We start from the raw sequence: 17,379 nt of genomic DNA on the forward strand, positions 1-17,379 counted from the left end.
ATGTCAGAGTCAAAGAACTTGTGGGAGTCCATTTCATCCTTCCACTGTGTGACCCTACTCACGTTGCCCTGGCACAAGCACCTTTACCTGCTGAGCCATCGTGTGGTCTGTATTAGCTTCTACATACTAGTGTTTTGACTTTGTCTGAGTGTGATTTTAAAGGAGGGTTGCCATCTAGTGGACACACAAACAGAACCTTTTAAAAATCTTACAGACCAGGTTTTTAAACTATTTTAAGACATGCTTTCTTTCTCAAAAGCCTTTCTAGCCCCAAACCACTGGCAAGAAGGAAGCCACATTTGGAATGACCAAGAACACAAATTCTGGGATTGACTCAACCTAGACTTAACACCACTTTTGTTGTTTACCATGTAGCTTCCTATCAATTTTTTCTGTACCTACATGAATTTGTACTCAGACCGCTGTCACCACGACTCACTGCTATTTCTAAGTCAGAATGCTTCTCTCTACCATTCCATGAGCTAAGGAATACTTATTCTTAACTCTTTGCTTAAAAAGTCATCACAAAATTACTCACTGGCCTGGGAAGCTGCTTCACTGTAGAGCACTAGGCTGGTATGTGCAAAGTCTGAGGTTCAACTTTCAGCACTAAAAGAACAAAACTGAACGGATCTAGGAATGGCCACACTGGCTTACAAAGCACAGTGGAGTATGGAACAGCCCAGTTCCTTAGGCTGACGGACCACTTAAGAGAAAGTAAGAAATAGACTTTGTGGTCCAACTAATGAGCTCTCCTGGGAGACCAATGGCACAATGACTAGGTGACTGACCACTGGTGATGTCCAGGTCCCCACAGAACAGCAGCTTTCCTGAACACACTGTAAGTGCTTCTTCCTGAATCACAACACAAGTGTACCTTACTGTAAAGCACACCCAGACCCTGGGCTTAGAATTTGGCTGCACTTTAAGGTTAAAAGTTCTTGTATCTTACACAGTGGCTGCTGGTGGCTTGGCATTCATATGTCAAACATTATGTTTTGCATTTGGAAAACTTAATCTTATCAAATGTTCTTTAATTTCATAGATAATATGAAACATACTAGGTAGGCACACAACAGTTTTGCAGTTTCCAAGTATACACATATTAGAATACAGAGGTTAAATGCTGGTGTATTGACCACAGCTGGAACTTTAGATAAAACTTTATATAAAACGTACAATGCAATTATCAGCCAATTGAAAACTTTACTCTTCTCATAATATAAAAATGATACTTTGAGATACAAATTTTTTTTACTAAACAAACTATATAAACATTTAAAATAATCATTAAAAACTCAACATTAGAATTTATAAAGATTCACTATAAAAATATATCGGCAGTCACTTCTTTTATAAAGGTACCATAGGCTACATTACACAATAGTCTCAATGTAAGATTGCCTCAGTAACTATTTTAGAACCTGACAAACCTTATGGTAATATGATTATAAAATCCCTCAGGAAAGCTTTGGTGTGCATCTTCAGGTTATTTAAAACATTTTAACGGCTTTTGTAAACACTTCATTCTGTTAAAGCACAAAATAATGATCTTCAACTGCATACAGGATTAGAGAATGAAAAAAAAAAACCAACAATTTATTATGTACTTAGGAAAAATTGCCCTTATCAGAGGAAGCAAAAACCAAACTATTAAACTGTCAAGCTTGCAGACAGTTCTCTTTCCATTCTGATTAAAAAAAAAAGTCACAAACCACCACCACCACCACTGGATGATGGACCTCACGTTGGTTAGGAGATCTCCAAAATCAATCAAGTCCAACAAAACTGCTAAAAACTCATCTAACACACCTGACAACACGACACAATCAGACCACATAATTTACATACTTATTAACGCTTTATGCTTTCTTTTACATTTGTAATTTATATTTATTGGCAGAAATAAGACAGACAGACAGACAGACAGACAGACACACACACACACACACACACACACACACACACACACACAGGCAAGTTTTAGGGAACAGAAAGAAATACAGACTTAGCAGGAACCGACTGCTTCACTAATGTCACCTGCCATGCTCGTTGCTGACTATTACTTCAACTCCAACTGGTGAAGTCCACTTCCTCAAGCTCTCGGTCCCCCACCCCCAGCTTCCAGTTGAGCCAGCAGCTTCCTGAAGGTCATCCCATTCACCCTGTCATGTCTGCTTGTGAAAACCTAATACAAAGTAGCTTCTTTGACCCTTGAATTTATAAAACTCACTAAAAAGTAATCCACCTAATTTTTAAGCTTAAAAGTCCACAAAAATACTTTCTCTTTAAAGAATCAAACACTTTTATGAGAATAAAGGTCCTTCAAAGTCTTTAGCTCCTCTATTAGAGTTTTATTCTGATTTTCCAGAACGGCGACGCGGTTCTCCAGGCACTTCACGTACTCCTTCTTCTTCCGGCGGCACTCTCGGGCGGCTTCTCTAAACACAGCAAGGGGACATGTCAGGGAAACGCCACACCCTTCAAGGGAAAAGAGGAAGGGATTTCTCCCTCCTCTTCCCCCACTATTCCTGACTCTGCTTAGTGGACATCATCTTATTGTGCGGTTCAAGTTGGCCTCAAATCTGCAATCCTCCTGCCTCATTCTCTTTCTCAATGCCAGAATTATAAACACATGCTACTACTTCCAACCTCCATTTGAAAAATTAAGGTCTCAGCTAAGGGGTGGGAAGCAGCGCTGGCTCAGTGGCACCTGCTGCTCTTGTAAAGGACCTAAGCTCAGTTCCCAGCACTCATAGTAGCTGTGACTACAATTACGGGATATCAGACATTTCTGGCTTTCATAGGTATCTGCACACACCCACATATAATTTAGGACAATTTCCTTTAGATTGACTGGCCTAGACATCCCCTTACCTCAGCCTTGCCAGGATTCTGTGAGCTGCCATTCCTGGTCAGAGCACATATGTGAAGTGTGGAGCCTACAGCTCTGGAGACACATGCTTGCACAGCCCTCCTGAGACCCACTTCTAGCACCCTAAGAGGCCTCACTGCTCTGCTGCCAGCTCTCTGCCAGGCACCCACTGTTGTTGGATCATCCAGTCAGCTTCTAATTAGTGCTTTTTCTAGACAAGTTCTTGCTCTATAGCCTAGGCTAGCCCTAAATTCTGAAGACCTCCTGCCTCAGCATCTTCAATGTGGCAACTACAGACACATGTCACAGCTAGTTCACCACAGCCTTTGTCCTGTTTTAGAACGAGACCTTCATTAGTCCAGGCTGGTCATGAACATGCAATCTTCCTGCTACAGCCTTCCAAGTGAGGCAGCTGGTTGGTGGCTGAATCACCACAACCTTTTTGTTTGTTGTTGTGTACCAGCACATGCAGTACTCATGGAGGCCTGGAGATGGTGTTTCTTCGTCCCTGAAACTGGATGTATAGATGGTCAGCCACTACTGTGTACTGCGATCAGACTTGGGCCTTTGAAAGAGCAGTCAGAGGTCTTAACCACTGAGCCACCTCTCCACCACTCCCAACTTCTAAGTAAGTGGCTTGCAGCAAACATGAATCCATGCCGTTTTCATACCGGTTACTGGATGTGCTCATTTAAAACCAACTGGCCAGAGTATCTAGAATTGCATGAAAGCACAGAGCTCCACAATCCCTAATCCTTAATAACTTTAGTCTAATGACTCAAGTTAGACTGTCCAGGTGCATGCACAAAATATGGCTAATTTCTTGTTTACTGACCACCTTTAGGTTTCCTTCCCTCTAGTACTCCATTATAGAAGGAATTCTAGACACACTCCATCTGCCTCTGTATCTACAACAGCTCTCTTTATATGAACTGCAAGGACTCCTTGTGGTCAACAGATTGTAACAGTGTGCTGTACAGGCGAAGTGGGGGGTGTGCATCTAACATGCGGGGAGATTGCGTTACCCTGTCACATGCAGTGAGCAACTCAACACAGCAGTCCTGACTCTGCCTAGGAAGCCCCACTGCTGGGAACATCCAAGATGCAGCTTTGTCTTCCTGGCATGCATGAGGTGCAGGGATGCAGCCTCGGGAACTGCTCTCTCTATAGATGCCTACCTGACCCTTGCTTGTGCTCAAGGACGGCACCTTTTTATAATTTCTTAAGACTTCTCTGTTCATTATACATCAAGCCCTTACCTATTTTTATATTTTAGTAATCCACTAATTTGACATCTGATATTTCTATAGCTTATACATTAACTTTCAAATTTTCTATAAAGTGAACTCTAGGATAGCCAGAACTACAGTTCTGGCTCAGAAGGGCTCAAAATGTTCCAAAACAAAACCCAAAACATTAATTTCACTGAATGTTATCTTGTTTAGGAAATCTTCCTGGGGCTAGAGCTCAGATGGCTCAGAGTTGTTAAAAGCACTGACTGCTCTTCCAGAGGGCCTGAGATCAATTCCCAGCAACCACATGGTGGCACAACCATTCTAATGGGATCCTATACCCTCTTCTGGTGTGTCTGAAGACAGCTACAGTGTATTCTTTTTTTGAGACAGGGTTTCTCTATGTAGCCTTAGCTGTCCTGGAACTCACTCTGTAGATCAGACTGGCCTCAAACTCAGAAATCCACCTGCCTCTGCCTCCCAAATGCTGGGATTAAAGGCGTGCACTACCACTGCCCAGTCCAGTATACTCATATACATAAAATAAATAAATCTTGAGGTAGGGAGAAGAAGGGGGAGGACTCAGGTTAAGAACATCGGCTGCTCTTCTAGAGGCCCCAGGTTCTGTTCCAGCACCCACATGGCAGCTCACAGCTGTCTGTAACTCCAGTTCCATGGACCCAATGCCCTGTTTCAGCATCCACAGACCCTGTATGCACAGGGTACACAGACACACAAAACATCCATACACACAAATAATTAAGTTAAAGATAATGGAAGGCTCGCAAGTTTATTTAGTTGGTTTCTTGGGCAAATGTGTGGAACTGAGTTCAGATCTCCAGCACTCAGTAAAAATCCCAAGGTGGGCAGTGGTGGCGCATGCCTTTAATCCCAGCACTTGGGAGGCATAGGCAGAAGCAGAGGCAGGTGGATTTCTGAGTTCGAGGCCAGCCTGGTCTACAGAGTGAATTCCAGGACAGCGGAGAAACTCTGTCTCAAAAAACAAACAAACAAATCCCAGGTGGCAGCACGAACCTGTAACACCAGCAATGCTTGGTCTCACAGGCCATCTTTTGAATTAACTGGTGACGATGGTGTGAGCTGACACAGACTTACTTACTGTCCTGGGGAAACCATTATCACCCAGCACAGCATGTACAGAGCAACTACAGTGAAATGGAATGTCACTCTGTGTGGTAAAGGTCAGCAAACGGCAGTGTAATCCAGGGCAGCCATTCACAGCCAGGGGAGCCGCTATAGCTTACAGGCTCAGGTGATGGCTGGTGCCGCCAGCTTGCTACATCACAGCATGTGTCTTGTCTTTCAGTGTACCAGTGAGTCAGCACAGCTTGTGTATGCTGGGCCCACACTGCTGTGCTGTGGTTATGGTAGCACACTACAGACTCTATAGGGTATGCCTATATCGCTGCCATTTCACTGTGAACCCAACAAAAAGACAATGCTGTTTGAAAAGCTTTGCTAGCAATGCTATTTCAATTTTTAAGATAATTCATTTATGTTTACATATATAGAGCCTAATGTATGTATATATGCCTTCATGAATGTATAGAACATGCATGTAGTATCCAGTGAGGCCACGTTAGATGTAAGATCCCCGACAAATGCAGTTACAGGAGGCTGTACAATGACGTCACTGACTCACTGGGATGACCGATACCCATGCGCCTACTAGGATCAACAATACTTATATATATCCACTGGACAGAACCCACCACACAGTAACCCAAAGGTGATGCAAACCTCCTTCCTATTATCTAATGAGGTGATGTGTGACTGTTTTGAGATGTGCTGAAACCTTGTCCACGCTGGAATATTACCCACTCTGGAATATGTTGTACTACTTACTTACCTGTTTTTCATCAGCCGTATTTCTCTTTTCAGTTGGGGGTCATCTGTCTTTGTTGTCTGAGATGTAAGAGTCACAGGAGAAGTCATCACCACGGTCTGTGGGAGTGATGTGGCAGATGGGGTGGTACGGATCTGGTAGGTCTGCATATCTCCTGATGCAGCTGTAGAGCCAAAGGTGAGGTTATTGAGACTGCCTTAGCTGTGCGCCCACTTGTAGACAACAAAGCACACTTACTCTGTACAACCACCTGGTTGCTCGGGACGAGTATCTGCTGTCCATCTGAGGTCTGGGCATACTGGAGGATTGTCCCTTGCTGAGCACTGCTTGAATTTGTCATGGTTAATGTCTGCAGTGCCTGTACTCCATCCGTGCCTGGACTGGCCAACTGTAAGGCTCCGTTTGGGGCAATGGCAACTTTAACCAAAGAGAGAAAGTAGTCATAAGGCTATATAATACACTATTCAAAGATGGACATAAGACAAACAAATTTTTGTTTTGTTTGTTTTTTCGAGACAGGGTTTCTCTGTGTAGCCCTGGCTGTCCTAGAACTCACTCTGTAGACAAGGCTGGCCTTGAACTCAGAAATCTGCCTGCCTCTGCCTCCCAAGTGCTGGGATTAAAGGCGCGCGTCACCACCACCCGGCACAAATTTTTAAAAATAGATTTGAATGCAGGTTAAATCACTGGCCACTTTGGGTAAACTAGGAAAAAAAAAAAACAACAAACAAAACTGGAATAGCAATGTCTTTATACAAAATTTTATGGTTTAGACATACTACCCATATACTACATAATAAATCATAAAAGAGCACATTTCGGAAACTATGGGCACTTTATGTTAACTGCTGATGTTTCAAGAGACATGTTGGGCGAAAATGAAATTATCTAATGGCTAAGGTTTTTTTTTTTAATTATTTTGAGTATTGGGTATGCAGTATCTCATGTAGCCCAAGACTCACTCTATAGCCGATAAATATTTTACTTTTTTGGGCATGGTGACACACCTGTAATCCGGGCACTAAGGGGGTACAGAGAGTGGGATCATGAGTTTAAGACCACCAAAAGCTAGCTAGCATAGGATAAAAAGATGGAAGAATTTAATATTGTGTTTTAGCAGGGCAGTGGTGGCACATGCCCTTAATGCTAGCACTTGGGAAGCACAGGCAGGTGATCTCTGAGTTCGAGACCAGCCTGACCTATGAAGTTCCAGGACAGCCAAGGCGACACAGAGAAACCATTTAGGGGGGAGGGGATGAAGATAAACAATGTAAAGTATTCATTTACCACCTACTAAAAATAAAGTCATCAGAAAGCAGCTTGTGGACCACAACACAGTCCCAGACACTTAACCTATGTTTGTGCTTTCTTAAATGACAAGCCTGAGATGTACATCATGTTTCCTCTTTCATACTCTGGCTACCAGGAAGCCAAAACAAAGCTGTCTATGTACTGGAGGGTTGTCACTGAGAATGACTTCCCAGGAGCTCAACCGCGCAATCAACCCCACGTACAGACTTACACACCTTACACCCCACAGAGAGATAAGAAAACTATGGCCTACAGAGAGGGTAAAAGATGGGACGTCCATGAGGCAGAGAGAATTCTGGGATTGAATCCCCAACTTGATTTTTGGTCATGATGTTTGTGCAGGAATGGAAACCCTGACTGAGACACATGTCAACCCCGGAGCAGCGGCCCTGGCTTGGTGGCTGCAGTCCCACAGGTCCTCCTGGACTCTGCTGCCCTAACACTAGTCTGTGTTGTACTTATCTCCACTTATTGCTTGAAATACTTGCCGAAGTGTCTGAGCAGGTTCTCCTTTCCTGTGCCTTTAAACACCTGTGTTGGGAGGTGCCAGTGCAGTCCGTTTACGATGAGGATGCACATTCAGCTTTAGGCACACCAGCATCAACCTCCAGTCACCTCTGCAAGCACTGCTCCCTGTTTCTTGTTAAGATTTATTTATTTATTATGTGTAAGTACACTGTAGCTGTCTAGCTGTCTTCAGACACCCTAGAAGAAGGCATCAGCTCTCATTACGGATGGCTGTAAGCTATCATGTGGCTGCTGGGATTTGAACTCATGACCTTTGGAAGAGCAGTCAGTGCTCTTAACTGCTGAGCCATCTCTCCACCCCCCACCCCCCCTTCTTCCATGTCCAGAGAACTCTAGACAGGTAATGAGATCTAAAGCATGGGAGTGTACTTCAGAGCTGTGCCATGGCTGGAGAAACGGCTCACTGGCTGCACAATCCAGAGCAGCAGCCAAGAGCCCGACGCTCACTTAGTAAGTCAGGTGTCCTGTGTACACCTGTAGCTCTAATTCTGAGGTGCTGTGGAGACAGCACTGCAGGGCTTGCGGCCTGTGTCAGGACTAGGGAGAGAGCCTGGAGCAGAGGAAGAGGTGGGATCAAAGGAGGAGCACACCTGACTCCCCCTTCTGGCATCCCATCTTCATGCACCCACATACACATGTGCATGCGCAGGCACGCAGAAAGGCAAACAGTTGTCCCACTTAAAAAGAGGACTAAGGATGGTAGCCATGTAACTGTCTGCACGAGGAAAAGCCAGATCAAGGATAACAACTTCCAAGATCCTGAAAATGAAAACAGGCTTTGTGGGCTGGAAGCATAGCAAGAAAACCCCTGTGACCAGACTGGAGGGCCAGGACAAAAAAAACCTTAGGCCTTGGATATTGTCCTCAGTGTAACAGAAAGCCACAGCAAGGACTAGAGCAAGAGTCTACTCAGCACTTTAGTTTTTAGGTTCTGGTTTGGTTTGAGACAGGATGGATCCATTCCAAGCTGACTCCAGACCTGATCCACAACCAATGCTGGTCCTGGACCCCTGGGCCTCCTGCCCCGCCCATTCTGGGATTACAGGTGTGGGTCACCATGCCCATTTAGTTAACACTTTAATCAGTAGCTTTAGCTACAGCAGAGAAGAGAAATGAAGGTACTAACAGTAGTTAGCTGTCAGGATGGACAAGGTGGTGACTCAGGAAGCTGTGTGGCTCAGTGGTTATAGTGCTACAAGGTGGTCAGGTGGGGCAGCCATTTCATGGGAGGTGCCAGTCAGACTTCCTTCTCACCTTTATCTCACCAAGGTACTAGGAACTGAACCTCAGCTGTGTGTATGGAACTCAGTGCTTTACCACTGAGCTACGCTCAGCCGCCAAGCAGACTGTGGTGAGTGTATTTATACCACACCTATCTAAACTCCCAGAGTGAACCTTATTGTAAGTATTTTAGAAGAACAGCCAAGAAAACTGGGGGAAAGTTCACAGAGTAGCACCTCCAAGGTGAGCAGGGAACTGCAAGCTGAAGCCCCCCTCTACTTCAGCCAACATAAACCTAAGAACAGCAACAGTTAAAAATGAAGACATAGGGAGCTCTGTGATGGAAAAGCATTAACTCTAGTATCCTAAAAGATTATAAATATATGTATGCTACTGAAATTTGTTCAACTTTAGTGTTTGAAAAATTTAAAAACTGATCTAGGTGGCGGAGGCAGACAAGTGCCTTTAATCCTGCACTAGGAAGACAGAGGCAGGGAGACCTCTAAGTTCCTAAGTTCAGCAATAGCATGGTCTACAGAGCAAGTAAGCCAGGGTTTTACATAGAAACCCGGTCTAGAAAACAAACATGAGAGACTTAAAAACTGTTAGAAGCAACTGGGTGTGGCCATACACCTTTAATCTTGAGAGGCAGCCAGGGCAGCAGTGAGACCTCATCTCAAAACCAATGGGGTTAAGAGTCAATTATACCTGCTAATTATATCATATGCCATTTTTAGTAAGCAAAAGGATCCCATTTCAAACTGGAAATTCAATTATGATGTTTAATTCTTTTTTTTAAAAAAGATTTATTTATGCATGACTGTTCTTTTTGCATGCATGACAGAAGATGGCGCCAGATCTCATTACAGATGGCTGTGAGCCACCATGTGGTTGCTGGGAACTGAACTCAGGACCTCTGGAAGAGCAGTCAGTGCTCTTAACTGCTGAGTCATCGCTCCAGCCTGTTTAATTCTTATTATATAAGTGGGGGGGGGGGGGCTGGAGGAGGGTTGGAGAGATGAATCAGCGGTTAAGAGCACTGACAGCTCTAAGGTCCTGAGTTCAAATCCCAGCAACCACATGGTGGCTCACAACCATCTGTAATGAGATCTGATGTCCTCTTCTGGGGTGTCTGAAAACAGCTACATTGTACTTACATATAAGAAATAAATAAACCTTAAAAAGAAAAAGTAACCAAAACACTAATTTGCACCAGTATTAAGGTCACAGACATAAGCGTGTGTACAAGGGACTTGTATAAGGTGCATACTTTGGGGAAATACTATGTCTGGCTCCAGATAGACATTCTGGCTCTATTACTTACAAGCATAACTGTGACATTAGGGACAGTATCTAACTTTGGGGAGTGAGGAGGAGACCACTGTGTTTTGAGGCAGAGTCTCATTACACAGTGGCTTGGCTGGGCCTCTTTATGTAGCACGGGTGGCCGTCAACACCTCTGTATCCTATCCCAAGTGCTAGGATAACAGCAGTGCTGCCACACCCGGAGGAAGCACTCACCTTTCTACATCTTTCCTCCATTTTACCCAGCGCCCACCTCACAAAGCTGTTGTAAGGAAGAAATGAGATAGTGCAGAAAAGCACTTTCTTCATGTGTCTTTCCTATATGCTAACAGTCAACACTTAAAATATGGCGGTCTTTCTGTACACGTTTCTTTCCATAAGTCCGTCCTGTGTGTCTATCATGTGGGGACAAACCCTATACATACTGTACTGTCCGCTGCTCGTCTGATAGATGGGGGTTGGCACAGACATAGAAGTAACAGCAGAAATGCTGGGGTTTTCTCCGTCTCCTTTTCTGCCCCGTGTATCTTCAGAAGAGAGGTCTTTCAAAATTTTCCTGTAATAAATACAACTGTGTTAATGCTGCTAATGACAAGGTCTTCACAAAGGATGCCACTAGGCACTCTCTCCTCTCCCACACTCCCTCTTTCTGACTGTGTAGCCCCACCCTGTGATCCTCCCAGTGGTGGTGCACGCCTTTAGTCTCAGTTTGGCAGGCAGAGGCAGGAGGATTACTTAGCCTGGAAATATGAAATGATCCTGGACCACACAGCAAAGGGCCACATCAAAAGACAGAAAGAAATTAACCAAGAGCAGAAGCCAGCCCTAAATCAGCTCAGCAAGCTTTATCGAATCACTTTGTTTGAATTCTCCTGAAGAGTATGTGGTCTTCAAGTCAGTGTGCTGCTGAACCAGGTCCCAGACTCACAAGAACGCACAGTCATCACAACACAGTTTTTTGTCTTAAGAGCTGTTGCCGAGAATGCTTTAAATCTTAGAACTCCTTCCAGTGTGAATCACCCTCAAGTGATTCCTGAGTCAGGAATTATACAACATTTAAGTAATCTAAGGCTGTCAGATGACACAGGGCTCGACATGGATAATGAACAAGACACACGTCTACACCCAAGGCTGCAGCCAGAGAAGCACCCAGAACATGGAAGCAACTGCCTCAGCTGCTGCTGAAGCTATTGGTCGACACTGCAAGGCCCAGCCCGCTGAGAGAAGTGGGAGCCAGGGAGGCTCCTGGAGAGACTGCTGGAGAGAAGGTCTTACAATTCCACTAGACCAGTCTTAGCCCAGATCTACTTACTAGGACATGGAACCCTCTTGTCTAAGAGTAAGTCCCTTAGAGAAGCTAGGTTCATATAAAAAAAACAAAAAAACAAAAAACAGCTGCCTGTAGAGACTCCAACTGGAGAGAATGTCAAGAAACCTTCCCACACCCCCAGACACTGCCTTGGAAACAAGAGCCCTGGATAAAGACAGCACAGCTGCAGGGGTTCCTGGAGAACTCAAGGGGATGCAGTACAGGAAGGAAATCAGGATGCTTCCCTAACTTATCCCGAAAGAGGGCTCTTTCTCATGAGAACTCATGAGAACTCACATGATTCCACACGGCAAGGCTGGGCACTACCAGGCGCTATGCCCCAAATTACCACTGATTTTCTAGCAAACCTCTGTCTCAGTTTCCACGGTGTAGGATTATGGGTGTTCGTTCTTCACCATGCCATAGCCTTCACCTACTGTCTCACTGGACTAAAATGTCAGGCTAGCTTCCAGCTGCTGCTTTCAGCTTTTCCTTCCAGCCCATCTCCATTCCTTTGTGACGCCTGCAGAACCACAGAGCCCATCTCTCCAGGCCCTCCAGTGAGCTTAGCAGGCTAGTCTCAGATCAGTGCGTCCCTCAACCTTCATTGTAGAAGCTTATCACATGAGATGGGGATTCTCAGAGACCCACAACTTAGAGACAGTATGCAGAGACTTAAGCTCTCAGCCCTAAATGGAAACATCTTCATCAAATCTCTCTCCTCAAAGCTCTGAGACCCATGGAAGAGGAGGTAGAGGATAATCCACGGAAACAGCATCTTCAGACACACCCAACAGGACCTTACTCACATGAACAGACTGTTGACAGCATGCACAGGACCAACTCAATCCAAACCAGCAAAAATCTCAACAAAGAAGGGCAAGTGGACAGATTCCCAACCATGACACTATTTATGTGCAGTAATGCTGGGAGAGGGAAACCTGTTTTCTCCAGGGACCACTGTGCAATCAACTGTACTCTGTTCAGGACAGGCTGAGCTGGATAACATACATCCAACTCCATAGTTTTTGTGGATTTTTGTTTCTTTTTGTTGTTTTATTGTTTCTCATTTTTTGTATTTTTTTTTTTTTGATACAGGTTTCTCTGTATAGCCCCAGCTGTCCTCAAATTCAAGAGGACCTGCCTCTGTTTCCTAAGTGTTAGGATTAAAGGCATGTACAGCCTCTAAGACCACAAACACACATAAAGTTGGGACACAAAATTCAATAAGTATCTGTTGAATTTTTTTAAAGTACAGTAATAAAGTTGAACTTAGCAGTGCATACACATCTTTAATCCCAGAGATAGAGACAGGCGGATCTATGAGTTCCAGGTCAATCAGAGATGCACAGTGATACCCTATTCCAAAAACCCAAAAATAAGTAGTACAAGTATCTACAGAGACCTAAACCATAAGAAACCTTGGGGGCTAAGGAGCCTTTTTGTTTAGTACTTATCATTATAATATACTTTGGGCTAGCTACATTTTATGTCAGTCATACACTGAATAAAAATAGTGAGCACCTCCTGAAGTGCAAGGCGCTTGTACAGCTGTAAAGTATCCTTCCTCTGCAGGAAAGATGGCTGTTCTGAAGTGTCTTTCACTTAGAACAAAGGGTTTTTTCAACTTCCATTACTATAGCCATAGTGGAAGAGAGGCCACAATTCCCAGAGACAAGAGCAGACAGATCTGCTACCACAAAACTGCAGAGAGGCGGTGTCTGGGTAGCACATGCCTCCTCTAAAGCAGTACTTGGAAAACTGAGGCAGGAAGACTGAGTTCAAGGCCAGGGTGGCTGGATGGCCCATGCTGCCAAGCCTGACAATTGGAGTTTGACCCAGGGAGCCACGTGGAGAGAACCATCAGCCTGTAGGTGTTCTGACAGTCATAGGTATACCATATCCCAGAATGCAGTGCTCATTCCATTCTCATTTAGAGCATAAACATCAAAACTATCTATGTGTTACATCCAGGAATCAACAGATGGTAACATTACAACTTATACTTTAGATTAACCCCCTGCCCACAGAGTGCTGTCACCTAAGCTGTTGTGTGCCTTTCCCTTCTGTGGTACCGGGGATCAAACCCAGGGCCTTGCACATATAGATAAATGGTCTACTTTGACATACGTTCCCAGTTCCCTATTTTGTTATCAAGCCACCAAATGAGTCATTCTAATTGTTGTAAGAATCCATCAGTAACAAGTACACACTCATCTTTTGGGGAAGTAGGACACCAAATCCAGGGTCTTGTACATGCTCAGCAAGTCTTAGTACTTAAATTAACCACTGGTATCTTAGTTAGGGTTTCACTGCTGTGAAGGCACACCATGACCACGGCAACTCTTATAAGAACATTAAACTAGGGCTTGCTTACAGGTTCAAAGGTTCAGTCCATTATCAGCATGGGCTGAGAGTTCCACTTCTTGTTCTGAAGGTAGCTGGAAGACTGACTTCCAGGAAGATGGGAGGAAGGTCTCAACGCCCACCGCCAAAGTGACATACTTCCTCTATCAAGGCCAACCTACCAAACAAGGCCACATCTGCTAATAGGGCCAAGCATATTCAAACCACAATTGGGGTACGTTCCTAAATATAGAACTCTAGGCCAAAAGGTAGATTTCAGTCCATTACTGTCTAATGGTACTGTTCAAAACATCGTTAGATTAACGGCCATTCCTTTCTAAAAAACTTTTGTCTTTTGGAAGCTTTTTAAGATCTAATACTTACCTGGGCTGTGGACACAGTAGTAGCCCAGAGTATCTGCCAGTGGACAGATACAGCTCATGTTGAGGCGCGCCTCTCAACCCTCTCCTTCCTTCATTTACCTTTGAGCTCATCCTGGGCAGTTTAATTAGTTTAGTCTTCAGTCCCATCTAAACTGTTGTAAAGGACTGACCTTTCTAGGTCTGTTCATTTTCAAAGTCCTCCCAGTCTTCTGTTCTAGTGATAGGGTCTCTTTGTGTCTTTCCTGATTTAAATTAAACATAGAGTCCCTGCTAATTTCATGATCTGGGTTCTTTGGGGACTTACTGGTGCTATATTACATCTGTTGCTGTCAGCTAATACATTATTTCTTTTAGCGTTTATAGTTTTCAGTTGAATTCTTTAGGCACACACACACAGAATTGTTTTGGGGAGGTGTCTTCTGAAGCACCATGTGATAATTATATCAAGGTCCATCGTAAATTTGTGCTTTGGTGAGACAGCGGGAGCCCAGAAGTAGGGAATGAAGTAACTGTGAAAGGCCTGTAGGTAGGGTGCTGGGATGCTGCCAGTGCACTATGAGGTTCTCATCCTGCCACACGTTCCTGATGACCATAGACTTTTTACACAGGCACAAAACCAATGGAGCCAAACAAGGATCAAAATCAGTAAAACAGAACCAACTCAATCCTTCCTATTTAAAAGCTGGTTATCTCAGGTGGGCGGTGGCTCAGATCTACAATCTCTGCATTGGTGACCGCTAGGGCAGGGCAACTGCAATGAGCCTGACCCCAGCCTGAGCTACACATCCTCAAACAAACAAAACAAGTAAAATGACATTAAAGATGCTGGTTACTGCAGTGCAGAGATGGCCAAGCGGTTAAAGCCACCTTGGCAGAGGACCTGTGTTTTCAGTACCCTTGCTGGGCAACTCATGACCACCAGCTCCAGGGCATGTGATGCCCCCTTCCAGCCTGTGGATACTGTTCTCATGCACATGCCCTACACATAATTAAAAATATAAAAACAAATCCTTTTAAAATTACACAAAGTTAACACATCTGTCCACTGTTGATTCAATAAGTACAAGTTCCAAGTACCTAGTTCCTGATCACCTTTTACTGACAGACTTCTGTAGCTGGTGGTTTTGCTACTTTGTGTTGTGGATGGCCTTGGTGCTGTTGTATTTTGACGTTAATTCCGTTAATTCCACTGTTTCCCAGGAGAGGCTGTCTGGAACAAGGAATGAGTCATGCCCTCAGGCGACTCCTTGTGAACAAAGGAATCCATCACTAAGGCAAATAGACGGGACTTCTGGTTGGATGGAGAATGAGAGGATGCAGGAGAGAGAGGCTTTTCGGATAGGGACAGCATGAGGGCAAGATGTAGCTGCTTAGTGTATCCCGGTTTCAATGGTGGATCCACCAGGATTGCCACTGGACGATTTAGAGTTTATGTGGTGCATTAGTTTGGATTCTCTAGAGTCACAGAATATTTGTCGATGACTTACAGTTTATAGTCCAACTCCCCAACAATGGGCAGCAGCAGCTGTGGATGGGAAGTCCAAGGATCTAGCAGTTGCTCAGTCCCACGAGGCAACAGGCAAGGAAGAGTAAGTTTTCCTTCTTCTAATGTCTGTCTATATATATATATCTCCAGCAGAGGGTATAGCCCAGATTAAAGGCTGTAGGTCTCCAGCAGAGGGTACGGCCCAGATTAAAGTGTGCCTCCATGCCTTTAATCCCAGATGATCTTGAACTCAGAGATCTCCTTGTCTTAATCTTTTGGAATTCATAGCCACTATGCTTCAAGATCTCCATGCCAAGATCCAGGTCAGAAACTTATATCTCTGAGCATCCAGATTAGATCATAGGCAAGCCTTCCAATTCAAGATTGTAGTTCATTCCAGATATAGTCAAGTTGACAACCAGGAATAGCCACTACAATCCACCCCTTGTCAACTTGACACAAATAATATCACATGTCCACATGAAACAATAACAAGGTTGTGAATATGCCTAACATGATATAACTATTCCTCGTACAATTGCAAACGCATTTGTAAATTTACAATGGGGCAATGTCCCTTGGGAACATTCTTTTAGTGTCTCAATACCAATTAATGTTAAAGGACTTGTAAGAAAGACAAATATATCCTTAACAAAATAAGAGAGAAGCATTCATATTACTTATAATCCTCATTTCTGCAACTGGTTACGTGGCCTTAGCTGGTATTTATAACTACCTTCCTCTGCTACCCATTCTGTATTTCCTTCACCTTTGGCAAGCACCTCAGCAGGTCTTGGCTCTTTTCCTGGAGGATTGACCCATACCTTCATTCCTGATGGGTCGGTGTCCTTTGTCATCCTGCTTGGATTAGGCTGTTGTAGTTTCCCATTGACTTTAATCACAGGACATGGTGGTACTAAGTGATGCCCTAGGGGATCTCCTGCACTCCAGACATAATCCTGCTTACCTCCATTGTGGAGAGGCAATCCAATTTCCCCATGGTAATCTGGATCTATCACCCCTCCTAACACTGTTATTCCTTTCTTAGCCTGTTGGTTTAAGGCCATTAGAATCCCAAAATGGCCAGGGGGAAGTCTGAGCTTCCAGTTCAATGGAATGTTTGTTGTGGCTCCTGGTAGGAGCACTCCCCCCTCTGGAACCAAACCTTCTAGGCCAGCAGAACCTAAAGTTGTGGGGACAGGAAGCAAAAATTTTCCTAGAGGTTCACTAGGAGTAATAGTGAGTGGAACTATTCCCTTTTCCGCCCCTTGATTCCTGGACCCATGGATCCTGGCTATGGGAGAAACTGTACCATATATTGAACGCTGATTCAAAGCATATACTGCCTTCTGCAGAACTCTGCCCCAGCCCTCCATGCTGTTGCCCCCTAATTGGCGCTGTAACTGTGTCTTCAAAAGGCCATTCCATCTTTCTGTCATACCAGTTGCTTCAGGATGATGGGAAACATGGTAAGACCAGTGAATTCCATAATCGTGGGCCCACTGTCACACTTCTC

The 17,379-nt window shown here is 44.3% G+C and overlaps 1 protein-coding gene across 3 annotated transcripts in view; it reads right to left on the reverse strand.

Annotated features, from left to right (window-relative positions):
- Positions 1-1,017: 1,017 nt before the first annotated feature.
- Positions 1,018-17,379, reverse strand: part of Atf1 (activating transcription factor 1) — a 35,838-nt gene continuing 19,476 nt past the window's right edge. For all 3 annotated transcript variants that reach the window (XM_052161101.1, XM_052161100.1, XM_052161102.1), the window contains 4 exons: positions 10,765-10,895; positions 6,212-6,391; positions 5,978-6,137; positions 1,018-2,441 (listed from right to left, as the gene is read on the reverse strand). In XM_052161101.1, coding sequence (XP_052017061.1) covers positions 2,297-2,441; positions 5,978-6,137; positions 6,212-6,391; positions 10,765-10,895 — 616 coding nt within the window. In that variant the 3' untranslated portion in view covers positions 1,018-2,296. The remainder of the gene's footprint in view (positions 2,442-5,977; positions 6,138-6,211; positions 6,392-10,764; positions 10,896-17,379) is intronic.

Source organism: Apodemus sylvaticus, chromosome 17, assembly GCF_947179515.1.
Source record: "Apodemus sylvaticus chromosome 17, mApoSyl1.1, whole genome shotgun sequence".
Taxonomy (NCBI): domain Eukaryota; kingdom Metazoa; phylum Chordata; class Mammalia; order Rodentia; family Muridae; genus Apodemus; species Apodemus sylvaticus.